We start from the raw sequence: 24,854 nt of genomic DNA, 5'->3' as shown, positions 1-24,854 counted from the left end.
CAGACTAGATGGGCTGCTAAAGTGATCTTTGCTGTCTCGTCCCCAGCGCTCAGCCCTGCTCAGCCACAATCAGAAACTAAACACACACACACACACAGAGTCTAAAGTGGCAAACCTCTGACCCTTTCTCCTTACCTCTGTGAATAAACTGGGCCACTTTTTGGAACTCTTTTTCCAAAAATCCGCGGGATGTCAGTGCCGGAGTCCCCAGACGCAGTCCGCTGGGGCGCAGTGCGCTTTTGTCACCTTCAAGACAAACAGGCTCTGTCCTTTGGCTGCACCCAACTCCCCACTGACCCCTGTGCATTTAAGAAGACAGCTGGCCAAAAAACTGGCCTGTGGGTGCCCACTGTATCTCGGAAGCAGGGCACTGCTGATTTAAATGCCAGAGGCGGGCACAAAGGCACAGGAGACGGCCGCACGTTGTGGCCACTGTGATGAAACAGCAAGGAGGTTGCCTTCGGTGGCATGACCTCCCAAAAGGGAGGCTAGCATCCTTGTGAGTGAGGGATGCATCACCCACATTCTTTTTACAACCCCCTGAGAAACCCAGCCTGTTCCAGAGGCCCCTGCTTCCCTTCTCCAAATGCCTGTAGCCCCTCCGAGCAGTCCACCTCAGTCCCTCCCTCTCTGTGCCTGGCAGGGTTAGAGCTGCATCAGAAGGAGCAGGCCAGAAGAGAGCCAGGATTTTGCCCCATGCCATACGGTGTATGTGCCCCTTGAAAATCCCTTGATACGTCTGTCCCCAGAGTCAAACTATCATCGGCTACAACTCTGGCCAAAAGAAATCTAAGACGGGAGCGGTACAGAAGAGAAGACCAGCAAAGATTCTTACCTGGACAGGTGTTCTTGTTGCAGGCTATAGAGCAGGCTTCTAGTACCTTCTCGGCCCTGCCACCATCCGTGCCTTTGGAACGGAGATCCACGAGGATCAAATGGTTGTCAGAACCACCTGGAAACCAAGTTGGACATGTAGGAATGTGGAAAGCTGACTCCCAGGTGAAGGAATCTCTCTTCCTAAGAAATGAGGGTAGGGATCAAGGAGGCTAAAGCAGATGTGATGAGGAAGGTGAGCACCCCCACCACGTGTCCTGAGAGACTTTAGTCCCATGCTAAACAAAAGATGCCCCAGGACTTAAGAGGTGATAGTTTACAAAGGGTACCTGGTGACTGGGAGCAGGTCCTTGAGCCCGAGGGGAACCAACGGTAGCTTTCCCAGCTTAGGCTGCCCAGCGCCCTGACCCAACACATGAGGATATCGAGGCCACTAGAACTTTCTGGAACTGGACCAAGGCCACCAGGGGTCTTCCGAGCACCTGGATCTTTCCACTTTGAAATCTCATTAATCCCGGGCCCTTCACTTGGACAATAGCAATGACTTCAAAGGTGCGGGACCCCACAGTCCAGAGATTAAACCACGCCCTCACGCTTGCTGTGGCTTTAGGCAGCTCAACATCTGGGAACCTCAGACGCCCATTTGCAAAATAAGAGCGATAATTCACGAGGCTGTCGCCAAGTTTAGATAAGGTGCCACGTATAGCACTTTGCCCATACCAGGCACAAAGCAGGTTATCACGAACGCTGGCTCCTGGGCTTACGGTCGCCACTATCTGCTTCGGCCATCTGCACTGTGTCCTCAGAGGAGAGTGAACTGGGGGTGGGGGCAGCCCTGGGAGCTCAGGAAAGTGGAGACCTCTCCCGAGATTGACGTGAGACTTTGGGCCTCGCTGGGCTGAGGGGCTGCCGTCTGCTGTCTGTAGCCACAGGGACATTGGTCTAACTCCTTGTAGTGCCAAGTGTGGGTCCCACGCCAGCTGGATGGAAATGCAGGATACAAACACCCCCAACCAACCTAGACCTGCCGAGTCACAACCTGTATCTTTTAAAAATTTTTTAACGTTTATTCATTTTTGAGAGACAGAGAGGGAGCAGGGGAGGAGCAAAGAGAGAGAGACACACACACACACAGCATCCGAAGCAGGCTCCAGGCTCTGAGAGGTCAGCACAGAGCCTGACACGGGGCTTGAACCCACGAACCGGGAGATCATGACCTGAGCTGAAGTCGGACGCTTAACCGACTGAGCCGCCCAGGCGCCCCTTCACAACCTGCATGTTAACAGGGTGCCTGCGGTATTGGTGTGCACATCCATGTCTGACAGAGTGACCTAAGGGACCCTGAAGGTCGCAGCCCACACTGAGATTTCTAGGGCTTTCTAACTGAAAGAGGCAGAGGATGAAGGACAAAGAAAGGGAAGAGGAGGTGAAGCGAAACGGAAAACGGGTGCTCCCGAGACCTGCTGAGGAGACAGCGTTTGTCCCAGCTCTGCTGCTCACGACTAGTCTAGTGGGGAGCCCACTCCTCAGGCCGGGGCCTGAAATCCCCGTAAAGGGCCGCGGGCAGGGAGTAGGCACCCGAGTCAGTGGCCTACCAGGACTCGCTTCCCTAGACCACCCCACTGGCAGCATCCACAGCGGCCTTGTGAGCAGAAGTCTGCCAGAAAAATGCCGTCCTAGCCGTGAAACGCGCAGGGACAGAAGCGACCGCACCCCCCCGAGCGGGCCCTCACCCGGAAGGTCCATCTCACGGGGGCCTTACTCAGCACCACCAGCTTTTGTATTCAAGCAGACATGGATAGAATGCTGCCATGAACTCCTACTGGGAAGGCCTGTTGTACCCGGGCCCTCGGGGGTGAGTGGAGACACCCCCGTGGGACGGCGTGGGGCATCGCCGGGGAGACTGCTCTGGGAGCCTGCTGTGTTCCAAGCTGTGACTGTGCCTTCCACCAGCCGTGTGACCACTGGTACCGAACCTTTCTCGGTTGAGCCTCAGGTGGGCCTTCCACAAAGCTCTCCTGAGGACCCGTCGCGTCACATGCCAGCGACAGATGATGCACAGCCGTGGCTGCAGCGCCCAGGCCTAGGTGCGAGGTTTAAAGTGCCACCCCTAGGAGCAGGGGCACCCCCGTCCCGGGGTCGGTGGGGGGGCCGTCCAGCACTTTCTGTTGGTACCTGTTACCACTTTGTAGCCCAGCTCCATCAAGGTCTCAGCCAGAGCCCTGCAGTTGGCCACCACCTGGCGCTGGTACACCCGGAATTCCGGAGTCATGGCTTGTTTCAGGGCCACGGCGACCCCTGGCGGGAAGAGAGAAGGGGTCAGGAAGGCAGGAGGGGACCAAGAGACCGACCAGGAGTCCAAGAACACCGCTTGCTTCCACTCAGGCCTCCTTGCTTTTCAGTATCACCAAAGAGGGGGTTCATAGTCCCCCTCCACCAGATGATACGTAGTTTTTTAATGCTACAATTAACCAGCTGAACCCACAGGCCTCTCCTCTTTGAGGAGGTGCTTTTGAGGTAGCCTTTCTCCAGGCCTGGGAGTCTTGTGCTAGTAAGATCACCACAGGAAAGCAGTTCTTAAGCAAGATGGGTTTTACGGTCCTTTGCGAACATGAACACTCAGCTGCCCCAAAAAGCTTTTGCTCTGATGCCAGATCACGCAGATCCGAAAAGATCAGAGGCCCGGTGAGAGGTGCAGACCTGTTTGCCTGCACGTCCAGACTCCTCCGGCACCTTGGTCAATCCCAAGGGCTGTTCAAGGGGGCACAGAAGGTGAAGGAGAAGGCAAAAGACGTGTGCCTGAGCGCTGGCGCAGAAGCCTCTAATCGGTGTTGGTGGAAACGACAGGAAGGGGCCCGGAGCGCCTGCAGGGTGGGTCACCCCATCACCCAAGAGTTGAAGAGACCACGGACGTGGAGTTTGTAGGTGTAAAGGGAGAAGGGGAGACACCAGTGGAGACCCACCCCCTCCCTGCTCCCAGGGGCCTAAAATTCACCACTCCTTGCTTCCCCCACTCCCCTCCTTCGAAACACCAGTGACATTCGGGATGGAGACCGTACGCCTTCGTCCTGGGCTCCTCTGCCAAACTGCTTGGTTCCAAAGACGACACTGGAATAACTCTGATCATCACACATTTCCTAAGCTGTCTGTACAGGAATGGAATGGCTCGATGACAGCCTGCTGGGTGACCGTGCCATCGGACCCAGGCGTTTCCCACGCGGCCTCAAGGCCAGCAGTGCAAGGGTCAGGATGTCAGCGGACAGGCAACGTGCCCTTGCCGGGTTTGGGTGCTAATCGCCCACTCCTTTTGCCGTGCCTTTTTCTCGTTGCTAAATCCCCTCCCCGTTGTTTTTTTTTTTTTTTAATTTTTTTTAACGTTTATTTATTTTTGAGACAGAGAGAGACAGAGCATGAACAGGGGAGGGTCAGAGAGAGAGAGAGGGAGAGGGAGACACAGAATCTGAAACAGGCTCCAGGCTCTGAGCCGTCTACACAGAGCCTGACACGGAGCTCGAACTCACGGACTGCAAGATTGTGACCTGAGCCGAAGTCAGATGCCCAACCGACCGAGCCACCCAGGGGCCCCTCCCCGTTATTTCTTAAAGCTGGCCACACCCACTGTACAGAAGCTCACCCAACACGGTTCTGCCTACGGGTGGACGTACGTGTGGAGTGGTCATCGCTCGCTCCCCTTGTCCCTGACACCCGTCGCCAGTTTCCCTTTTCTCGCTCGTTAGCATCTCCTGGACAGAGATGTTCTAGTTTCTCCCCGATGTGCAAGTCCTGGTACACACTTTTGGTGGACAGGTGAGGTGGGAACCAGGGGCCACGGATGAGCAAAGTTAGGAGGACCCCTAGCTTGCGTGGGGCTGTCATGGATGAGGGCGCAGCCCCAGGTGCCATCCAAGGGCTCCGGGTGGGGTTTGGTGGCATTTTACCAGCAATGGCGTGGTTGTGGGGACCTCCCTGCAGGCCCGGGAACACGGCAGAGTTGATGAGCGACTCCAGGTTGTACAGCGTCTCTTTGCCGGTCTTGGGATCCACGCTGCGCACTCCTGGATGAAGAAAAACAACAGAATGGGAACGTGAGACGGGCTGTCCCCTCTGTCTTCTCCCTACCCAGACTCAAACCCAGAGTGCGCTAAGCACAAGCCTGGCCTCTAGTGCCGGATGGTACAGAGCAGAGGGGCCCCTTGCTTCCGGAGCGGGGGCAGACCACCCTCTGTACATGAAATCAAAGGACAGAAATTTCCCTCCACAAAGGGGCGCCAGCCTGGCTCAGCCAGTACAGCATACGGCTCTTGATCTAAGGGTCCTGAGTGCAAGCCCCATGTTGGGCGTGGAGCTTACTTAATTAAAAAAAAAAAAAAAAAAGAACTGTTAAGGATCGAACTCCCATCATTCCTCTGGCATCTGGGTGACTCAGTCAGTTAAGTGTCTGACTTAGCTCAGGTCATGATCTCACAGCTCATGAGTTCTAGCCCCGCGTCTGTCTCTGTGCTGACAGCTCAGAGCCTGGAGCCTGCTTCTGAGTCTGTGTCTCCCTCTTTCTCTGCCCCTCCCTGGCTCGTGCTCTGTGTCTCAGTCTCTCAAAAATAAACATTAAAAAAAATACAATTAAAAAAAAAAAAGGAAATTTCCCCACACTGAGATCGTAATGAAGAATGTGGCTTGGGCGTATTTCCTCAAGTGTCCAAGAGAGCAGTCTTCCGAGACGACTATGTTGAAGGACAGAAGACTCGTTTATATAATGATGTATATTATATGATAATGGCTCTAATAAGGAATAGGATTCCTTTCTGAAACAAAGTTAATCATCAGTTGTAGGAACTACTGTCTCTACAGAGCTGCTTGTTAGCCACGAACCGTGCGAGGCACTTTACATTAAGGTTAATTCATGTGCTCCTCCCAAAGGTAGTCTGAAGGGATGGGTGCTATTATTACGATCCCCTCTCTGGAGGTGAGGAAACGAGGCACAGAGAGGCTGCACAAGCAGCCCGGGATCACAGAGGGCATCCGTGGCAGATTCAGGAGTTGCTCAAGGTGCAGCAAATCACATCAGTGCTCAGTGGGAAGAAAGGAAGTTTCTAGGCAGGTGGGACTGGCCACCTGCCTTGAACCGTGGGTACAACCGAAGAAGGTCCTGAGACAGCAGGACCTGAGAACGCTAGCGGGCATATGGGTGTGTCCAGTCCTGGCCAGGGGGCTAGGCAAGGAGGCCGCAGGGGAGAGAGACCCAGTCACCCAGGGGCTGGTTTCTCTGCAGGTGTGTGGGGATCCGGTCTCATCATGGGCCAGATGATCTGATCACAGGTCTGGTTTTCCCAAGCACGGGGAATCCCCAAATAAAAGGAGTGCTTACATGTGGGTTGGAGGCAGTCAACAGAAATTCCTCACTAAAAGGACTAAAGTGGTAACTATGGTTTATACATCAGCGTCTTGCGCTTTGATTACTGTGAGTCCTTCTCTGGGATAGGCGTCCTGGACCACAGCGAGGTCACCAGAATGACGCTGCACCACGAGGCCTTCTGGTAGCCCCTGGCCAACCTCGCATGTCTTGTTTTTGCTACAGTGCCTGCCCCTTGTGGGCAAGACTAGTCGACCCACGGCACAATACCTTTCCTCCTTTTCCAGGACCCAGATGCCCAAGGAATGAAGTAAGAGCTGTGCTCAGGGCTTCTTTCCAGATCTCTTCTGCAGACTGATCGCCCCCTCCTTAAGTAGTTTTTGTTTGTTTGTTTAAGTTGATTTATTTTGAGAGAGAGAGAGAGGTGGGGAGGGACAGGAAGAGAAAGGGGGAGAGAGAGAATCCCAAGCAGGCTCTATGCAGTTAGCGCAGAGCCCAACGTGGGGCTCGATCTCACGAACTGTGGGATCGTGACCCAAGCCGGAACCAAGAGTCAGACGCTTGACCGACTAAGCCACCCAGGTGCCCCCTAACTAGCTCTTTAAGGGACCCTTCAAGGGACCCTGGGTTTTCCTAGCTTCCCGAACCGAGCATGCACCCCAGAGGAGAAAGGCCAACGCCAGCAGCCCGCCAGTACCCCACGCCCCGGAGCATACCTCTCCTGTAGAAGATCATGCCGGCGCGGCAGCCTCGCAGGGTTTTGTGGGTGGTGGTGGACACCACGTGGCAGTGCTCAAAGGGGGAAGGCACCATGCCGGCAGCCACCAGCCCGCTGATGTGCGCCATGTCGGCCATGAGATAGGCCCCGTTGTCGTCTGCGATCCTCCTCAGTCGAGCGTAATCCAGGTTTCGGGAGTAGCAGCTGGTCCCTGAGACGGCAAAGGTGACAAAGTCGAGTCAGAGATACCCACGGCCAGCTGAGAGTCTCCCGGAGCGCAAGCCTGCACGCGGGCCTCGCGATGGGCATATTCGAAAGCTTAGAGATTTCTCCCTCCAAAACCCCCGAGAACGGAAATGAAAAACACCCTCAAAAAACATCCTTGTGGGGGTGCCTGGGTGGCCAAGTCGGTTAAGAATCCGACTCCGGCTCAGGTCATGATCTCACAGTCCGTGGGTTCGAGCCCCATGTCGGGCTCTGTGCTGACAGTTCAGAGCCTGGAGCCTGTTTCGGATTCTGTGTCTCCCTCTCTGTCTGCCCCTCCCCTGCTCACGCTCTGTCTCTGTCTCAAAAATAAATAAACATTAACAAAAAAATTAAAAACAAAAAAACATCCTTATGTGCCGAAGGCAACCACTCTGACCTGCCTCTTCAGGCCACGTGCCTCTTCACGGTGGTTGGGATGGCCCCTAACTATTGTTATTTCCTCCATCAGTTAGTCAAGCATTCACATTTCTAAAGTTTTTATTTATTTAAGTAATCTCTACAACCCAACACGGGGCTCGAACTCACGACCCTGAGATCTTGAGCCACGTACTCTGAGCTAGCCAAGTGCTCCAGGAGTTAACATTTCTGGATGCTTCTCTGATAACAGCCTCAGATCTTTTGCCACCTAGTACTAAAGGTGGCAAAACAGATATTTGTCCCGAAAGAAGAGAATATACTTAGACCCAAGAAGCCCGGCTATTCGAGGCAGAGGCAGCGAGCTGGGGAACATCACATCTTCATTTTGTAATAGGCAAAGGGGGCTGCTACAAATACGGTGCCTTTACCCCCCAGCTCATCACCTGCAATAATCAGCTTCGGGTGGAAGAGGCGGGCATTTTCCTCCAGTTGGTCATAGTTGATGTAGCCAGTGTCTGGGTTCACCTGTGGAATGTCACGGAGACAGCAGGCTCGGGCTGCGTCCACCACACCGTGCCTGCCCTCCCACCGGGACTCGTGCCAACTCTCAAGGGTAAGATGACTTCCTCCACCTGCCCAAAGCTGTTCGCTCCACTCCACCATGGACACAGGAAAGACGTCCCAGAGCGTGACTTGAGGGCAAGGTGGGGTACCGGTGTATGTGGCCTGTGCACGTGGCGTGGACAACCAGGTATCGCCTATGGAGGCAGGATGCCCTGAGGGGTCCCGAGAGGAAAAGTGAGCCCCCGCCTCGGGGTTCTTCCGGGAAGGAGAAGGAACCAAAACGCCACTGCAGAGTGAAACAGGAGCCACAAACATGCACCGCACAGGGCAGGTGCTAAGACACTGTTACCTTCGGGAATGAGACGAGATGCTAACACCTCTTCTAGTCCCAGGTACACAGAGGCAAGAGGAAGAAATAAGGACATAGGATTAGGAGACGCACAAAGCTGACATTACTCACAGACACGATGACCGCCTACCTGGGAGATCCAAGCCTCTAGGGACAAGCTATTAGAATTAGTAATTGAATTTAGCAAGGTCACTGGATGTGGGGTCAAAAGCCAAAAACCAGTTCTATTCGTCCATATAAGCAGCAAAACATCGGGAAGGAAATTTTAATAAGAATAATGTTATATTAAGGGCGCCTGGGTGGCTCAGTCGGTTAAGCCTCTGGACTCTTGATTTCAGCTCAGGTCATGACCTCAGAGTTCCTGAGATGGAGTCCCGAATCAGGCTCTGCACTGACAGCGTGGATTCTACCTGGGATCCTCTCACTCCCTCTCTCTTTGCCCATCCTGCCCCCCCCAAAAGCAAACATTTAAAAAATAATATTATTGGGGCGCCTGGGTGGCTCAGTCAGTTAAGCGTCCGACTTCAGCTCAGGTCATGACCTCACAGTCCGTGAGTTCGAATCCCGCATCGGGCTCTGTGCTGACCGCTCAGAGCCTGGAGCCTGCTTTGGATTCTATGTCTCCTTCTCTCTGCCCCTCCCCCGTTCGTGCTCTGTCTCTCAAAATTAAATAAATGTAAAAAAAAAATTTTTTTTTAAATAATATCACATTAGTTTCAAAACCCATAAAATATCTAGCAAAAGGTATACCAGACCTCCATGGAAAACGTTACTGAAAGAAATTTTAAAACACAAAAAATTACAGTGATTAAGGCAGCACGAGCTTGTGGAAGGACAGTTTGACAGAACAGAAGAAGGCCAGAAACAGAAGCCCTGTGACAGGGGGTCAATCCGATCCATGACAACAGCAACACTGCAGGGAAAGAATGGTCTTCCGGTAAGTGGCACTAGGTCAGCCGGAAAAACGAGTGTTATCTGACCCCCACCCTACGGTCCCCCACAGAAATCGATTTGAGATAAACCATGGACCCATCTGGATGTGAAACATAAAACTTTTTTTTTATATTTATTTTTGAGAGCAAGTCGGGGAGGGGCGGCGAGAGGGGGACAGAGGATCCAAAACAGGCTCTGTGCCGACAGCAGGGAGCCCGATGTGGAGCTCGAACTCACGGAGGGGATGGCGAGATCGAGACCCGAATCGAAGTCGGTTGCTCGACCGACTGAGCCACCCAGGCGCCCTGCTTGGCGACACAGTTCTTAGTAAATTCAGTGTCTTAAAGTTGTGTTACATCATTTGTGCCAAGGGGAAAGTACAAGTCAAAGGGAAAGATTTTAGGGGAGGGGGCATGGGAGCTCTCTGGGGAGGAGGTGGTAAGAGAAGCCTTGGGTTCTGCACCCCTACCCCGTGGGGGGAGAGACTCGGGGATGGCCGCCGCCCTTTCCAAAGGAAAAAAGCCCTTCCAATTAAACAGGATTACAGCAAGTTGTGTGCAGCTGAGACATCCTCTGGACAGGCGGGCTGAAGGTTTTGTTTCAAATGGAATAAACTGGTTCTGTCACCTGAACTTGGCAAAGAAACTGTTACCTTGATGAAAATCAACAGCCAACCCACAGTAAAAAAAAAAAAAAAAAAAAATGGACATAATTCTAAAAAAAATTTTAAAAGAGAATTACCCCCCCCCCCAAAGTGTGTTGCTATTCTCCCACATTTTCCTCTTTGAACTTGCAGGATTTTTTAACAAGGTTTTTCTCTTTTTTTAAGTGTTTATTTTTGAGACAGAGAGAGAGAGAGAGAGAGAGAGAGAGAGAGAGAGAGCGACCTCACTTGAATACACATGCTAGCAGGAGGGAGGGGCAGAGAGAAAGAGAGAGAATCCCAAACTATCAAAACACAGCTTGATGTGGGACCAGATGCTTAACTGACTGAGCCACCCAGGCACCCTAGAACATTTTTCTCTTTTTAATTTTTTTAATGTTTATTCTTTTTTGAGAGAGACACAGAGCGTAAGTGGGGGGAGGGGGAGAGAGAGAGAGGAGACACAGAGAGGGGCTCAAACTCACGAACCGTGAGACCATGACCTGAGCCAAAGATGGACATTTAACGACTGAGCCACCCAGGTGCTCCAGGTTTTCCTTTTTTTAAAAACCCTAATCATTCCAACACTTCAGCTCAGGTCATGATCTCACAGTTCGTGGCTTCAAGCCGTGCATCGGACTCTGTGCTGACAATGAGGAGCCTGCTTGGGATTCATTCTCTCTCTCTCTCATTCTCTCTCTCTCTCTCTCTCTCTCCCTTTCTCTCTGCCCCTCCCACGTCTGCACCCTCTTCCTTTCAAAATAAATAAATAAACTTAAAAAAAACACCAAAACCCTAAACATTCGACAATAAAACAGCTCCAGGGAGAATTCACAGGCATTTGTAAGAAACTTCTGAGGGGCCAGAGAGGTGCAAAGGGACAGGAAGGAAGCTTAGGACGTTTGGAGAGGGGAATGGTCACAGAGGAGAGAGGAGGTGACAGAAGGCTCAAGGTGCTGTTTCCCCCTGGAGAGATGAAATGCCTGGGCCCGTGTGAGGCGGCTGCCAAAGGGTGGGAGAGAGCCCCAGGGTGAGGGAGAGAGCCCCATGGCAAGGGCAGGGCTGGGAAAGGCTGGGCAGGGAGGCAGCCTGGTGGGCAGGGGAGGGGCGTGGCAGCTGCTGCTGGAGCCCAGTCAGTTCTGTGTCCTCCTCCCTGCACAGGGCCGGTGCCCACAGCTGGCCAGGCTCCTAGGCCCCTCCTCTCTACACCCCTGCAGGCCCACCACCAGGGGAGCCTCTACCCTCCACCCACAGAGGGGGCTACAGCCTGCACGGTGTGTGTCAAAGACGCGGAGACGGGGGTGCTGAGCCCGCTAACACCCAGAAGAGCCTCTTGGGTAATGGAGGACATTACGCTAAAGAGTCAGGCTGCCTAAGGCCGCGTATGAGACCAGAACACCAGCCCGGGGTTCCGCTCCGCCACCGCTCTTTCCGTAGGGAGAGAAACTGTAGAAACTGGCTTTTGAGTTCCATGCGCAAAGGCGGAGCACTGTCTTCCTCCTGTCACGTTTCAAAATCCATCTTCGAGGGGTTGTCCACTGTTGGCCAATGAGGACACCCCTGGTGCGAAACACCTCAGCTTTCCATGAAAACAAGCGGACCGTCACCTGCACCCCAAAAGCACCCGTGCGACGACTAGGACTGAGCCAAAGGCTAACACACGGCGAACAGTCAAGGGCAAGCAACAGAGACCGCGAAACGCCAAGATGAAACACTGGCTTGACTTCCATGCGTCTGACACTCAGCCGAGCATAACGAGGCACCGTGACCTTCGCTCGCCGTGGGACACATGAACCCGCCTGGAGCGGCCCGCTGGGCAGCGGACGCCACGAGGAATTGGCTCCGGGACAGGAGGAAGAGTCACCACGTGCACAGACCACCCCACAGGCACGCGTGCTGGTTAGTGCTTTCCTCCCCATCACCGACCGTGAGCCCACGAGCGTGCCATGCACCGTTCGACCAAACCATTTATAATGACAAGGGCCCCCCTCGAATACGCGCCAGTCCCACGCGGGGCACGTGGCTCGTGCAGGCTGTGGCTAGCTGACAGGTGTGTGAGGGGCGGCAGGGTGCACAGGCCCCCTGTTCCAGGATAGCCACCGTCCTGGGCTGGGGCGCGGGGGGGTGCTGCCCCGGGGGTTCCGAGCAGGGCTGTCCCCGGGGGCCCTGGCTGCAGCTGGGCCTTCTCTTCAGCCGCCTCCCTGACCCGTGTCCCTGTGCTTCAGCTGCCCCCTGGATGCCTGAGGAGCCGCTGGGGCTGTGGGGGCGGGGAGGGGGGGTGACAGCAAAAGGTGGGGACTTCCTTTAGCGCCTGACGAACAGACTGCCTGTTCCTACAGGTGCAGCCAAACACTGGAGGCTTTCTGAGCCAAAGGACAGCAGAGCTAATGGAGAGAGACCCCCCTCTTACCTTATAGGGCATAGACTCAAAAAAGATGGACGTAGCAGAGATTTTCTTCTTGTCTGTCATGAACCCGTGGGTCAGGTGGCCCCCGTCGGGCAGGTCCAGGCCCATGATGCGCCCGTGGGGTTCCACCAGCGCGGTATACACGGCGAAGTTTGCCGGGGAGCCTGGAACACGAGACCAGACGCGGTATGGTGACTTCTGCCCACGAGGCCCCAAGCAGGACCCCAGAGCTTGGCCACTAGGCAGGCCATCAACCAGGAGTGGACAGAACAGGCCTGACCACCACTGTGCACCCCCCACAGCGCCACGGAGGGTCCCCTGCAGCAAACCCCCCCCCGAATATAAGGGACAGGTGTTCAGGAAGGGTGAGTCAGGTGGACGCCAAGGTTGAGGGAGAGAGAGAGATGCGCCGACCCGGGCGGGGCTTATCCTGTTTTTTACTTCGTCTGTGGGCAGAGTCCTTGTTAAGACTCCTTTGGGTGAAAGGCGGCCCTGGGAGACTGGCAGGCAGGGGTCTGCCCAGGCAATTACCTGAGTAGGGCTGGACATTGACCCCCCAGCATTGGGGGTCCAGATCATAGACCTGTAGCGCCCGCTTCTGACAGAGGATCTCCAGCTCATCGATGAACTCGGTCCCGCCATAATACCTGCGGGAGAAAGCAGACTTAGGCCCCCCTCCGGCCCCCAACCTCTGTGCACAGTACAGAGGCCAAAGAAGCTTCAGGCTGGGACAGAAGAATAAAAGCAGAGAGAAGCAGTAAGAGCACGTACCCCGAGCCCCCACACCACTCATCTCCTCTCCGTGCCAAGCTGGCTGTGTGACTGAGCAAGCATCACCTCATCTAGAAGGAAATTCCTTGGGTTTTTTTGATGTTTCTTTATTTTTGAGAGTGGGGGAGGGGCAGAGAGAGGGAGACAGAGGACCCAGAGTGGAGTCTGCACTGACAGCAGAGAGCCCAACGCGGGGCTCGAACTCACAAACTGCGAGACCATGACCTGAGCCGAAGTCGGATGCTCAGTCCAGGTGCCCCTAGAAGGAAATTCTGACGCAGGCTACATGGATGAATCTTGAGGACGTTACCCTTATGCTAAGTGAAATAAGCCAGTTACAACTGTATGCTTTCCCTTATAGAAGGTTCCGAGAGGAGTCCGAGTCCTAGCGACAGAAATGTGGAAAGGGGGTTTCTAAGGGCTGGGGGTGGGGGTGGGGGTGGGGGGGTGGAATATTTTTTGTTTTTGCAGTTCTAATAAAATTATACTTGTTTCATAATTACATATGAAAATTTACCACATATTTTTTTTATCTGTATATTCATCGTAATAACTCAGTAGACCATTTGTAACACCTCTACCTGACAGTCACAGCAACCTTAAAAATTTTTAATATGTATACTAATTTCATCACAGGAAAGGACATGTAACAGAATTTAAATCTGAACCATTTTTAGGCACACAGTTTACTGGTGTTAGGCACTTCACACGGCTAGGTATATTGCCGTTCTGTGTAACAGATCTCTAGAACTTTCTCATCTTGCAAAACTGAAACTCTATACCCGGACGAGCAGCAACCCCCCTCCCCGCAGCTGCTAGTAACCATCATTCCCTTTTCTCTGTGATCTAGCACAATGTCCTCCTGGTTCATCTTCTTCTTTACAGGATTTTCTTCTTCTTTAAGGCTGAAGAGGACATTTTATTATGGATATGCCACATTTTGCTTATCCATTCCTCCATTCGCCGACACTTGGGATGCTCCCCCCTCTTGGCTATTGTGAATGATGCTGTGATGAACAAGTCTTGAAACAGAAAGGGGCTTTGCTGAATAATCTGGAAGGTCCCTTCCAGCCCCACATTCTCTGTCACCAAAGAAGGGTGCGGTCTCCCCAAGCTTGAGGGACAGCAGGCCATGCTTGGGGAAGCATTGAGGACCTTCAGGAATGTCAGGGCTGCAAAGGGACTTGGCAATTAACCATCTTCCAGGGGAGCAGCCATGAGGATGGCGTTCAAGGTCATGGTGAGGCTCCGGCGCCCCTCCTGCCTTGCCTCAGACAGATGAGCCACACGCAGACCCAGATCTGGAGCGTGCAAACCTCATCGTGCCCTTTACCACGGGCCTTGGTGCAGCCTCCTTCACCTACCCAAGTCCATCTCCTGATCTGGAGGGGGGGTGAGAGTGCGACTTTGCAGTCAGGCTGCAGGACACACAAACACGAACGAGGCCATGCTCAGCCCAATGCCTAGAACACAGCACTGCACTTCACCCTCAGTTATGAGGCAACTGCTATCTTACTAACCGCCGAGAATTTTCAATTAAACGATGGCTTGCCATCAGTCAGTTTCATCCTAGTTTCAGAGATGTGAAAATGTGAAAAAGTGAGTGCTCAGGGTCGATGAAACCCAGCAAGTACTCTGGTTAACGTCAGGGCTGTTCCCAGATGCTGTCCCCAGCTCCGCATGGAAATTCAGCTTTCGGGGCAGGGGATTCAGAAGCCTGATCTGGGCCTGGGATCTAAGCTGTGTTCTTCATGTTGTTTTGTCTAATCTCCCGTTTCGTCTTTCCGCATCTAGGGGCCCCACCCTGAGTCACCTCGATGGCATAAACTCAAGTGTGGTCAAAAAGCGGTTATTGAGGGGCACCTGGGTGGCTCAGTCAGTTCAGCACCTGACTCTTGGTTTCAGCTCAGGTCATGATCTCACGGTTTGTGGTTTCGAGCCCCATGTCGGGCTCTGTGCTAACAACACAGAGCCTGCTTGGAACTCTCTGTCTCCCTCTCTCTCTCCGTCTCTCCCTTGCTCATGTGGTGAGCTCTCTCTCTCACACACAAAATAAATAAACTTTAAAAAAACCAAACATGAATATAACTTCCTGTGGTTCTCAGATCACGGCACAGGTAAACCCAGCATTCCATGCAGCGACGACAGGTTGAGTTGTCACTTCCAGGTCACTCCCGGTACAGATTTAATCACTCACAGAGCAGCAACCTTCCACAGTGCCACTCAGGGCACTGACCTTTTTTTCTAGAGGCTCGACAGTGGCCCAGCAGCTCCAGACTCCTTATGGACTGGCCTGTTATTCTAGAAAGCCCCCACAGGGACTGGTAAAGGACCCTGAGTATAGCTAGCTGTTCTAAGAATATCAGCACTAAAACATGCTGGGAATCGCAAACGAGTTACGACGGGACCAGCGCGGAATAGAAATCCCCACAGTTGAGTGCTTTGCTGTCTTCTGACATGTCCACATTGTTTGGACTCTGTTCGGACCCAGGAGCCCACGTCACTGTGTCAGAAGCAGGCCTTCGGCGACAGTCACATACCTCTGCCCTGGGTACCCTTCAGAGTACTTGTTATTTAAGCAAGAGCCCAGAGCCTCCAGAACTGCTCGGCTGGCGAAATTCTCTGAGGCGATCAGCTCCAGCCCAACCCTCTGCCGGTTACTCTCCTTCTTGATGATGTCGTAAACCTGAGGAGATCAGGAGAGACAGTGAAAGTCTGGACATTTCAGGTTAGCATTTTGCTCTGATCAAAGCAATAGCCTCTTAAAGCGAAGAGGCACCATTAAAGATTTGCATTTTACCCCCGAAAGCGGACCATAAACCCTAACAACTCGACTGAGGAGACTCCCAAAGAACTTAAAGAATAGAGAGATCTTCCTCAGATTGTAGCGTTCAGGAAGGAATTACTAGAAGACAATGGATCAAGGGAAACAAAATTGAGAGAAAATGATCTTTAAAATAAGTATCCCGGGGCACCTGGGGGGCTCAGTTGGTTAAGTGGCTGACTCTGGCTCAGGTCTTGATCTCGTGGTTCATGAGTTCAAGCCCCGCCTCGGGCTCTGCACCAAGAGTGTGGAGCCCACTTGAGATTCTCTCTCTCTCCTTCTATCTCTCTGCCCCTCCCCCAGCTGTGCACGTGTGCTCTCTCTCTCTTTCTCAAAATACATAAATAAAACTTAAAAAAAATAAGTCTCCCACCTTAAAAATCAATAAATAAAGTACCCCACCGATTTTTAATTTTACACTATCTCATTATTTTTATCCCTATGTTTCACCAAGTTTCTCCCTCCCTGAACTATATTCCTTGCTCTCCTTCCTTAAAATAAAAGTTGCAAAAAAAAAAAAAAAATAATAAATAAAATAAAATAAAATAAAATAAAATAAAATAAAATAAAAGTTGCTTTGGTAAACCCACATGGACAGAAAGGAGACCACTGGTGGCCGAGGGTTGGGGAGTTTGGGGGGGAGGGGGGCATGGGGGTGACTGCTCATGGGGTCAAGGTTTCTCTTTGGGGGGATAAAAGTGGTCTAAAATTGGCTGTGAACGTACTAAAAATCACTGATGTGTGTGCTTTCACTGGGTGACTTGTATGGGAAGTGAATGATCTCTTGAGTATAAAGCTGTTAAAAAAACACATACACAAAAGATGCTTCTCAGTGTCTACATATACTCCCCTGGCCTGGAAGGAAAGGGCCAAATCTCAATGACCCCTCCCAGGCCCCTTTCCTCCAGGGCAGCCAGCACAGTGCTCTGCACTCTGCAGAAACTCAGAAATCTCCGTATTTACCCACAGGGGAGGACTCTTAGCCACTTTCTCAGCCACTGCCTCTAAATCTGGCATTCTTCTACTAATGGCAAAGCTGTCCCCGAATAAGGTTTCTTTAGGGGTAGAGCTGGAGAATTAAACAAGAGCCTCTGCTTATTTGTTTAAACAAGTTTAAAGGTTTATTTATTTAAGTAATCTCTACCCTCAACATGGGGCTCGAACTCATGACCCCGAGATCAAGAGTCGCATGCTCTTCCTGCTGAGCCAGCCCGGTGCCCACCTCCGCTTTCAGAGCATCAGTGAAGACATCTCACCTCGGTGTCGCAGTCTTTGAGGGGCTGTGCCAACATCTTCTCATGCGAGGACCACAGGTCGGCATCCTTGTGAGCCCCGTTGACTTGAGTTGTCATTGCACCGGTTCAAGGTTGCCTAAAAATGGAAACGCTGCCGGCATTAAACTCAGTCAAAGCTCACGGCAACCTGTGGGTTCTCCCAAGTTGCCAACGTCCTGACATCTCTATGGCCTTTCCCTCAGAACTGCTTGGCAAACACAAAGACGAAGACATCCTATTGCAAAACCACTGTGTGGTTCCTTTCTGAACTGTGGACATCAGCTTCTTAGCCCGTGAGCAGAGAGAACTCCCCGCCCTCCCGATGAGGCCTGATCTAGCCTAGAGAGAGCCCAGGACCCTCTTCAAAACTAAACTTTTCCTGGTTACAGGGTATCTCCCCACCTAAACTAGGTGCCTTGAAGGCAAGAACTGTTAACCTTTTTTTTTTTTTTTTTTAATTCCCCACCCAGAACTCAGCACAGCCATACATGAAGGAAGATTTGCCAAATGCCTGAACAAACAAATGAATTGCTGACTTTGGTGTTTTTCTTCCCATTTTTCAAGTAATGAAAATGAGGCTTAGAAAAGTATTTCAGCCTGGGCTACACAGCAGGTTGGCCATGAAGGACGGACTCAAAACCCCCAAACATACATTCTAAGTACCCCACAGAGTTCCTACAGGAGCTATGAGTTGAGGCACATGCTTGCTTAAATATAAACCCTCCAGTAAAAACTACAGGTCATAGTTGCACGTCTGAAAAATCAGCAGAAAAATGGCATCCCATTAAAATATAGATGACCAGGGGGCACCTGGTGGCTCAGTCAGTTAAGCGTCTGACTTTTGCTTTCAGCTAAGGTCATGATCTCACAGTTTGTGAGTTCGAGTCCCGCAATGGGTTCTGTGCTAACAGTGCGGAGCCTGCTTGGGATTCTCTCTCCTTCTCTCCCTACCCTTCCCTCACTTATACTCTCTCTCTCTGAAAGATAAATAAATAGGGGCGCCTGGGTGGCTCAGTCGGTTAAGTGTCTGACCTCAACTCAGGTCATGATCTCGCAGTTCCTAGGTTCAAGCCCCGCGTCGGCTCGGTGCTGACAGCTCAGAGCCTGGGACCTGCTTTGGATTCTGTGTCTCCCTCTCTCTCTCTCTCTCTCCCTCCCCCACTCACACTCAGTCTCTCTCAAAAATAAATAAACATTAAAAAAAAGTTAAAAAAAATAAACTTAAAAAAATATATATATATGAATGACTGGAAAATGCAAGTTTCTTAACCTATGTTTCTGCAAAGAACGAGAATTTGTGAGCAGTAGGATATCCTCCAGTATTAAAGTGTAAATATTCACAGGAACTAAGCTCCCTTAATCAATAGTTGGCGGCTTTTCAGCACTTTGCCATTCATTTGGTAAGTTTGGATTTCAGTTCATTCATTTGCCAAGTATTTCTCGACGACCTTCCCTGCGGCAACGACAGCGTTGGTACTGGGCCTGCCTCCGTGGGGCTCCCCTTGTGGGGAAGCCCAGCAGCGGACAAGACGGGTGCAGCTGGATAAAACAAGGAAAACGGCACGGAGGACAAGGCTGACCGCTGGGTCAGGGACCTATCGGTGGAGATAAATCTAGAGGACGTCTAGATGGAGAAAGCCAGTCAGGAGGAGGGAGCCCGTTTCCCGAGAGTACTGTGAAATAATAAGAAATAGATAATTAATCTCTGCTCCTAAAACCCTTGTGATGGGGGGGCGGGGGCGGGGCGGTGGATGAGTGCCTTTGTCCTACTTAGGTGACTCTGGGTGGGCTCCTGACGGGTCACCAGAAAGACCAAGCCATGAGCAGAAGCTTGGAATTTTCCATCCCACTCCCCATTCTCCAGAGAGGGGAGAGTTGCTAGAAAGTGAGCTAGTAATTGATCAGGCAGAGGTGAGGAAGCCTCTGTGAAAATTCCAAAAGTATGGGGCCCAAGGAGCTTCCACGCTGGTGAACACATCCACGTACCCGGAGGATGGTGCACCCCCAGCTCTAGGGGGACAGAAGTTCTTGCACTTGGGACCTTCCTAGACCTTACCCTAAGTATCTCTTCATCTGGCTGTTTATCTGTTTCCTGCCCTTATGGTATTTTTTATTATAGAATGAACTGGTAAAGGTAAGCAAATGTTTCCGAGTTCTGTGAGCTTAGGAAATGACTAAATCCAAGGAGGGTGGTTCACAGGAACCTCCAATGTGTAGCCAGGTCATACAGAAGTTGTGGGTAACCTGGAGACCTTCTACATCTGTGATGGGGGGGCAGTCTTCTGGGACTGAGCCCTTAACCTGTGGGGTCTGCACTAACTCCAATTAGCATCAGAACTGAATTGAACTGTAGGACCCCCCCCCCCCCCCACCACCACCACCAGTGTCACAGAATTGCTGATGTGTGGAAAACCCATGCATCTGGTGTCAGGAGGGTGGTAGCAGGGGGAGAGAGACAGGGGCATGTAGCAGAAGAGTGTAGTTTTCCTATGCAAGCTCACACACGCTCTCATTTGCTAGACAAACATTCCTGCTAAATAAAACAGGAGTCCCAAATCACAGGGATCGTCCCTAACCTCCAGGAGAGCCAGCAAGAAGAAACTACCAGTAATTGTTAACCAGGAAATTCCTAACTGGGCTTTCAAATCAGTCATTATTTTAACCCAAGCACCAGGGGATTAGAAATAAGCCACGTGAAGGGATGGTTTGGGCACCAGTGTCCAGGGAGGGCTTCTCTGTGCTGATCCCCGCACTCAAGCACGGCCAGCAACCCAAGACCCTCTGCATCGGGTCAACACACATGCCCTTGGCAGGTGGTAAACCCACCAAAAACAGCACAAGAGTCAAAATAGGCCCTCTGGTCCTAGAATCTGGAAGAGAAAAGCTTCTTTTACATATTGACTACTCAAGGTTAAAAAGGACTCGAGGGGTGGCAGGCAAGCAACACAGAGAAACTATTGCTCAACCGCCAAATAACTAAAGTCCATTTGGGGCCCCCCTCCTCCGAGGCAGGTCAGATCTACACTCATTCTGGGAAAGGAGTTCAGGTCCATTGTGCTCAGGACAAAGAACAAAAAGTCCCCACCCGCATCGCTGCTCTCACTGGCTTCCCTTCAGCAGACCACCTGGCAGCCCCGTGCCCTCACTTCAAATCTTTTCCTTACCGGAAGATGCTAATTCCAAGTCAGTTACCTCTGTAGCTGTGGGGGGCGGTGGGGCTGCACGTGTGGCCCTGCCCTCCAGCTGTCACTGCCCACCCACCTGTATCCTATACCACTCAGGATCAAGCCATCCCCCACATGGGGTACTTAATCCACACCCTTCTTAAACCCATACTCTTGAGTCCAAACTAAGCCTTTTCTTTTAACCGTGAAGAAGTTTGAATGCTTTATTCAAACAGAGAGAGATCAAGATTCTTTGTTTTGTTTCAATTAAATCAATTACACCTACTATAGATCTCATCTGTGGTATCTTTGAAGTCAATTAGACCTACTATATCCTGAGGCAATCTGAATTACAGTAAGGAAGACAAAGATCTTGAATGTAAATAGCTAATTTATGTGTCAACTTGACCGGGGAGGACCAGATAGTTGATAAAACAAGAAAGAGATCCCTCTTTTAAGATGCGGAGGGAAGGTCATCCTTTTTAAGCTAATATTATATTTAGAAAAGACACGTATTTTAGAAAAGAGCATATTTTCTTGAGGTTTGGAGGTTGGCTGAAAAATAATATACCTTGAACTTTTTCCTCATTTTTTTAACTGATAAAATATACATAAGATTTACCATTTTAACCATTTTGTAATTAAAATAATTTTTATTTAAAATTTTTTTAACGTTTATTTATTTTTGAGACAGAGACAGAGCATGAACGGGGGAGGGTCAGAGAGAGGGAGGCACAGAATCCGAAACAGGCTCCAGGCTCTGAGCGGTCAGCACAGAGCCCGACGTGGGGCTCGAACTCACGGACCGCGAGATCATGACCTGAGCCGAAGTCGGCCGCTTAACCGACTGAGCCACCCAGGCGCCCCTGGTATTTGTCTTTCTATGCCATTTTAACCATTTTTTAAAATGTTTATTGGGGTGCCTGGGTGACTCAGTCGGTTAAGCGGCCGACTTGGGCTCAGGTCATGATCTCACTGCTCGTGAATTCGAGCCCCCCGTTGGGCTCCGTGCTGACAGCTCAGAGCCCGGAGCAGGATTCTGTGTCTCTCTCTCTCTCTGCCCCACCTTCTCCCCACCCCGCCCCCATGCTTTCTCTCTAAAAATATATTTTTTAATGTTTATTTATTTTTGAGAGAGACAAACTGCGAGTCGGGGAGGGTCAGAGAGAGAGGGAGACACAGAATCTGAAGCAGGCTCCAGGCTCTGAGCTGTCAGCACAGGGTGCAACATGGGGCTTGAACCTGTGGGCTGCGAGATCATGACCTGAGTGGAACTCAGATGCTTGACCTCCTGGGCCACCCAAGGGCCCCTCTAAAAAAATTTATTTTAATGTTTTTTTTTTAGAGAGAGACAGCTTGCAAGAGAGAGCAAGCAAGCAGGGGAGAGGCAGACAGAGAGAGGGAGAGAGAATCCCAAGCAGGCTCCACCTTTAGCACGGAGCCCAACTCGGGGTGAGATCATGACTGACGCCAAAATCAACAGTCACACTCAACCGACTGAGCCACCAAAACGCCCCTGTTTTAACCACTTTTAAGTGCAATTCAGCGGCATTAAATACACGGACTTTGTTGTGCAACCACGTCCACATCCATCTCCAGAACTTTTTCATCATCCCAAACTGCAGTTCTGGGTACCCACTGAACACCTCTCCAAGATGGTGGTCACAATTATTCCATTTCTATGAATTTGACTATTTCGATTACCTCGGTAAACGAAACCACACACTTGCCCTTTTCTGTCTGGCTTATTTCACGTAGTGCAAGGTCTTCAAAGTTCACCCGTGTTGCGGCACATGTGGGAATTTCCTTCCCTTTTAAGTCTGGATAATATTCCACTGTATATAGATGCCACACAGTATATAGTTTATCCATTCATCCATCACTGACACTTGGGTTGCTTCCACCTTTTGGCTACCGTTAAGTGATGCTGTCGTGTGCCATGAACATGAACAAATACCAAGTCCCCACTTTCAATCCTTTCGCGTCTAGACCCAAAGTGGAATGCTGGATCATCTGGTTAATCCTATGTTTAGTTCAAAACAAGCTTTTGATGTTGAAGAGATCTACCCTACTCCTGTTATTAGCCTGCAATTAGTTCATTCATTCCTGCAACAAATATTTATGGAGCAACTCCTGTGTCCCAGGCACTGAGCTAGGAACTAAGAATACGCGGGTCAATGAGTCAATTAGTCTGCTCCTATGAGGAGCAGACTAATAAACGTGGAAACAAGAAATACACAAGATAATCTCAGCTGGTGATGACTGCTATGAGGACTTAGAAGGACTATAAGGACTTAGACTGTGGAAGGCGCCTGAGCTGAGATCTCAAGTGCGAAGGAGCCAAGCTTAGGAGATCTGGGATTAGAACAAACACCTTACCCTCTGAAAGTGTTCCTCCCCTTACCGCCTTTAGTGCAAAAGCCCTAAAATGGTAAGAAATTTGACTTGTGAAGGGCCAGAAATCAGGCCCTTGTGGCTGAAGCTGGGGGAACAAAGCAGGGGCCCAAGAGATGAGACTGGAGAACCAAGGGTGAGAGCAGGGACGGGAGAACAGATTCTTCACCTTGACAGTACAAGTTTCAAACTGGGTCCTAGAAATCGGGTCTTAAGCCATTTCCTCAATCCATCTGTGAAATCTGAAAGTAACAACTACAGAAACCCATCTGGGGGAGGTCAAGGGTATGTAAGAGCAGGTGGCAGACATCTCACAAGCCAGACCCCTCCAGTTCTCCCACTCCCCACCCACACCCGAGGAAACTGTGCTGAAGGCAGCCTGCCGGGTTCAAATCCTGCTCTCCTCTTCCTAACGTGCAACCCCAGTAACTGACACCTGTGTTTCTCAGTCCCCTCGTATAAAACACAGGAGTGAAGACAGTCCTGAACTGGGAGGGAGAGTTAAATGAGCTACAAGACCTACATAGAGCACATAGAACAGGCCAGGCACAAAGTACTGAAACCTACCAGCTACTATGGTTATTCAAGAAACCTGGGGTCCTTAGGGCCCCCACTTTGTCACCACTCAGGAACCTGGGCTGAGCACCCCTGGAGAACACAGCCCACTGCAGCCGTTACTATCATCAAGTGCTGGATATTTCTGTTGGGGAAATAGCACTCTGCACGCGTAGCACGAGCCTCGCCTCAACCCCACGGAAACAGACCCGGTAAGTGAATTTACTTGCCAAGGTCCTCAGCCTCCCCACGCCTACAAATCTTCCCTGGACCTTTGCAAGTGGAACCAGCCAGAAGTCTCCTGAGGGAACTACCCTGTTGAATGCCATCTGGATGTCCCACACACAGATTCTGTGTTTCCTACTTTATAGAGAAGGAAACTGAGGCTAAGAGAGCTAAGTGGTGTAAAGTCCTACAGAGATAAGAGCCTGAATCTGAACTCGGGTTTACCTTTAGTTCCGAAGCATGTTCCCAGAACACTGCACTCTAAATGAAAGCACAAGCTGCCCACCTCCAGTGTGTGTTCCCTCAAGTAAGAAATTTAAAATGTGATTCCGTAAGAACCTGAACTGGTGTTTCCAGTCTAGCAACTGCCTAAAGACACATGTTTGTGCTGGTCTCAGCGGACCAAGGGTCACTTAACTTCCAGGACCTTGAAGCACAGGGCACCAGGCCAAGAATCCTACAGTGCAACGTTTGTCTCCTAGAACAGGGGGTGACAGACTGCAGACAACAGGCGCAGCCTCTCCCCCGCGGGGATCTGTTCACACTCCAAAAGCAGAGCAGGCCATATATGCAACGGTTGGTTGAACGCACAGCCTTTGAGAGCTTCCGTTTGATTCCAGGCTCTGCCATTTTGCTATCTGCAAGGTCGCGCCTAAGTCGGCTCTTCTCTTCGAGCCTCACCTTCCTCATCTGTAAAATGGGCCACGTGATAGCACTCGCTTGCAGCGCTGTTGAGAGCATACTGTAGCGAGGTGAAGGGCTGCGCTTAAATTTAAAATGCTCTACGAGAAAACTGCTCAGCAGGGAGCGACTCCTCTAACAGCAATAAGCCGTCGCATCTGTGTCAAAGGCCGAGCCCACCAGTGACCAGAGACCGGGCATCCGGGCTCGCCGCCGTCCCACCCCTCATGCCAGGCACTAGTAAAGCGCTCCTCACCTTTTCCGGCTTCTCAGAGCCGCCGGGGGTTAGCGGGGCGGAAAGGCGCACACAACAAAGCGCCCCGAGAGCGTTGGGCACACCAAGGTCCTGGCACCCAAAGCCGCCCACCTACCGGAGCGGTGTCCCGCACACCGGCCGGGCGACCCCAAGGCCCCACGCTGCTGCCGCCGCTGCCACTCGGAGACCCGCCGACCCGCGCCTGGCAGTGTGCCCGCCACGTGACACCTGCGTGTGAGTCCGGAACCCAGAACTTGGCGCGCCGCGACTCGCACACCAGTCGGTGCCCTC

At 51.5% G+C, this 24,854-nt stretch overlaps 1 protein-coding gene across 1 annotated transcript in view; it reads right to left on the bottom strand.

Annotated features, from left to right (window-relative positions):
• The window catches only part of SHMT1 (serine hydroxymethyltransferase 1), a 26,087-nt gene extending 1,233 nt beyond the window's left edge, over positions 1-24,854 (bottom strand). Inside the window, exons 1-11 of the mRNA XM_060647125.3 lie at positions 24,564-24,854; positions 17,271-17,385; positions 15,731-15,876; positions 12,951-13,066; positions 12,423-12,583; positions 7,967-8,048; positions 6,898-7,110; positions 4,773-4,889; positions 3,010-3,132; positions 836-952; positions 136-246 (exon numbers count right to left, since the gene is read on the bottom strand). Coding sequence (XP_060503108.2) covers positions 136-246; positions 836-952; positions 3,010-3,132; positions 4,773-4,889; positions 6,898-7,110; positions 7,967-8,048; positions 12,423-12,583; positions 12,951-13,066; positions 15,731-15,876; positions 17,271-17,366 — 1,282 coding nt within the window. The 5' untranslated portion in view covers positions 17,367-17,385; positions 24,564-24,854. The remainder of the gene's footprint in view (positions 1-135; positions 247-835; positions 953-3,009; positions 3,133-4,772; positions 4,890-6,897; positions 7,111-7,966; positions 8,049-12,422; positions 12,584-12,950; positions 13,067-15,730; positions 15,877-17,270; positions 17,386-24,563) is intronic.

Source organism: Panthera onca, chromosome E1 (assembly GCF_046562875.1).
Source record: "Panthera onca isolate mPanOnc1 chromosome E1, mPanOnc1 haplotype 2, whole genome shotgun sequence".
Taxonomy (NCBI): domain Eukaryota; kingdom Metazoa; phylum Chordata; class Mammalia; order Carnivora; family Felidae; genus Panthera; species Panthera onca.
This window is presented reverse-complemented; position numbering and strand designations above follow the sequence as displayed.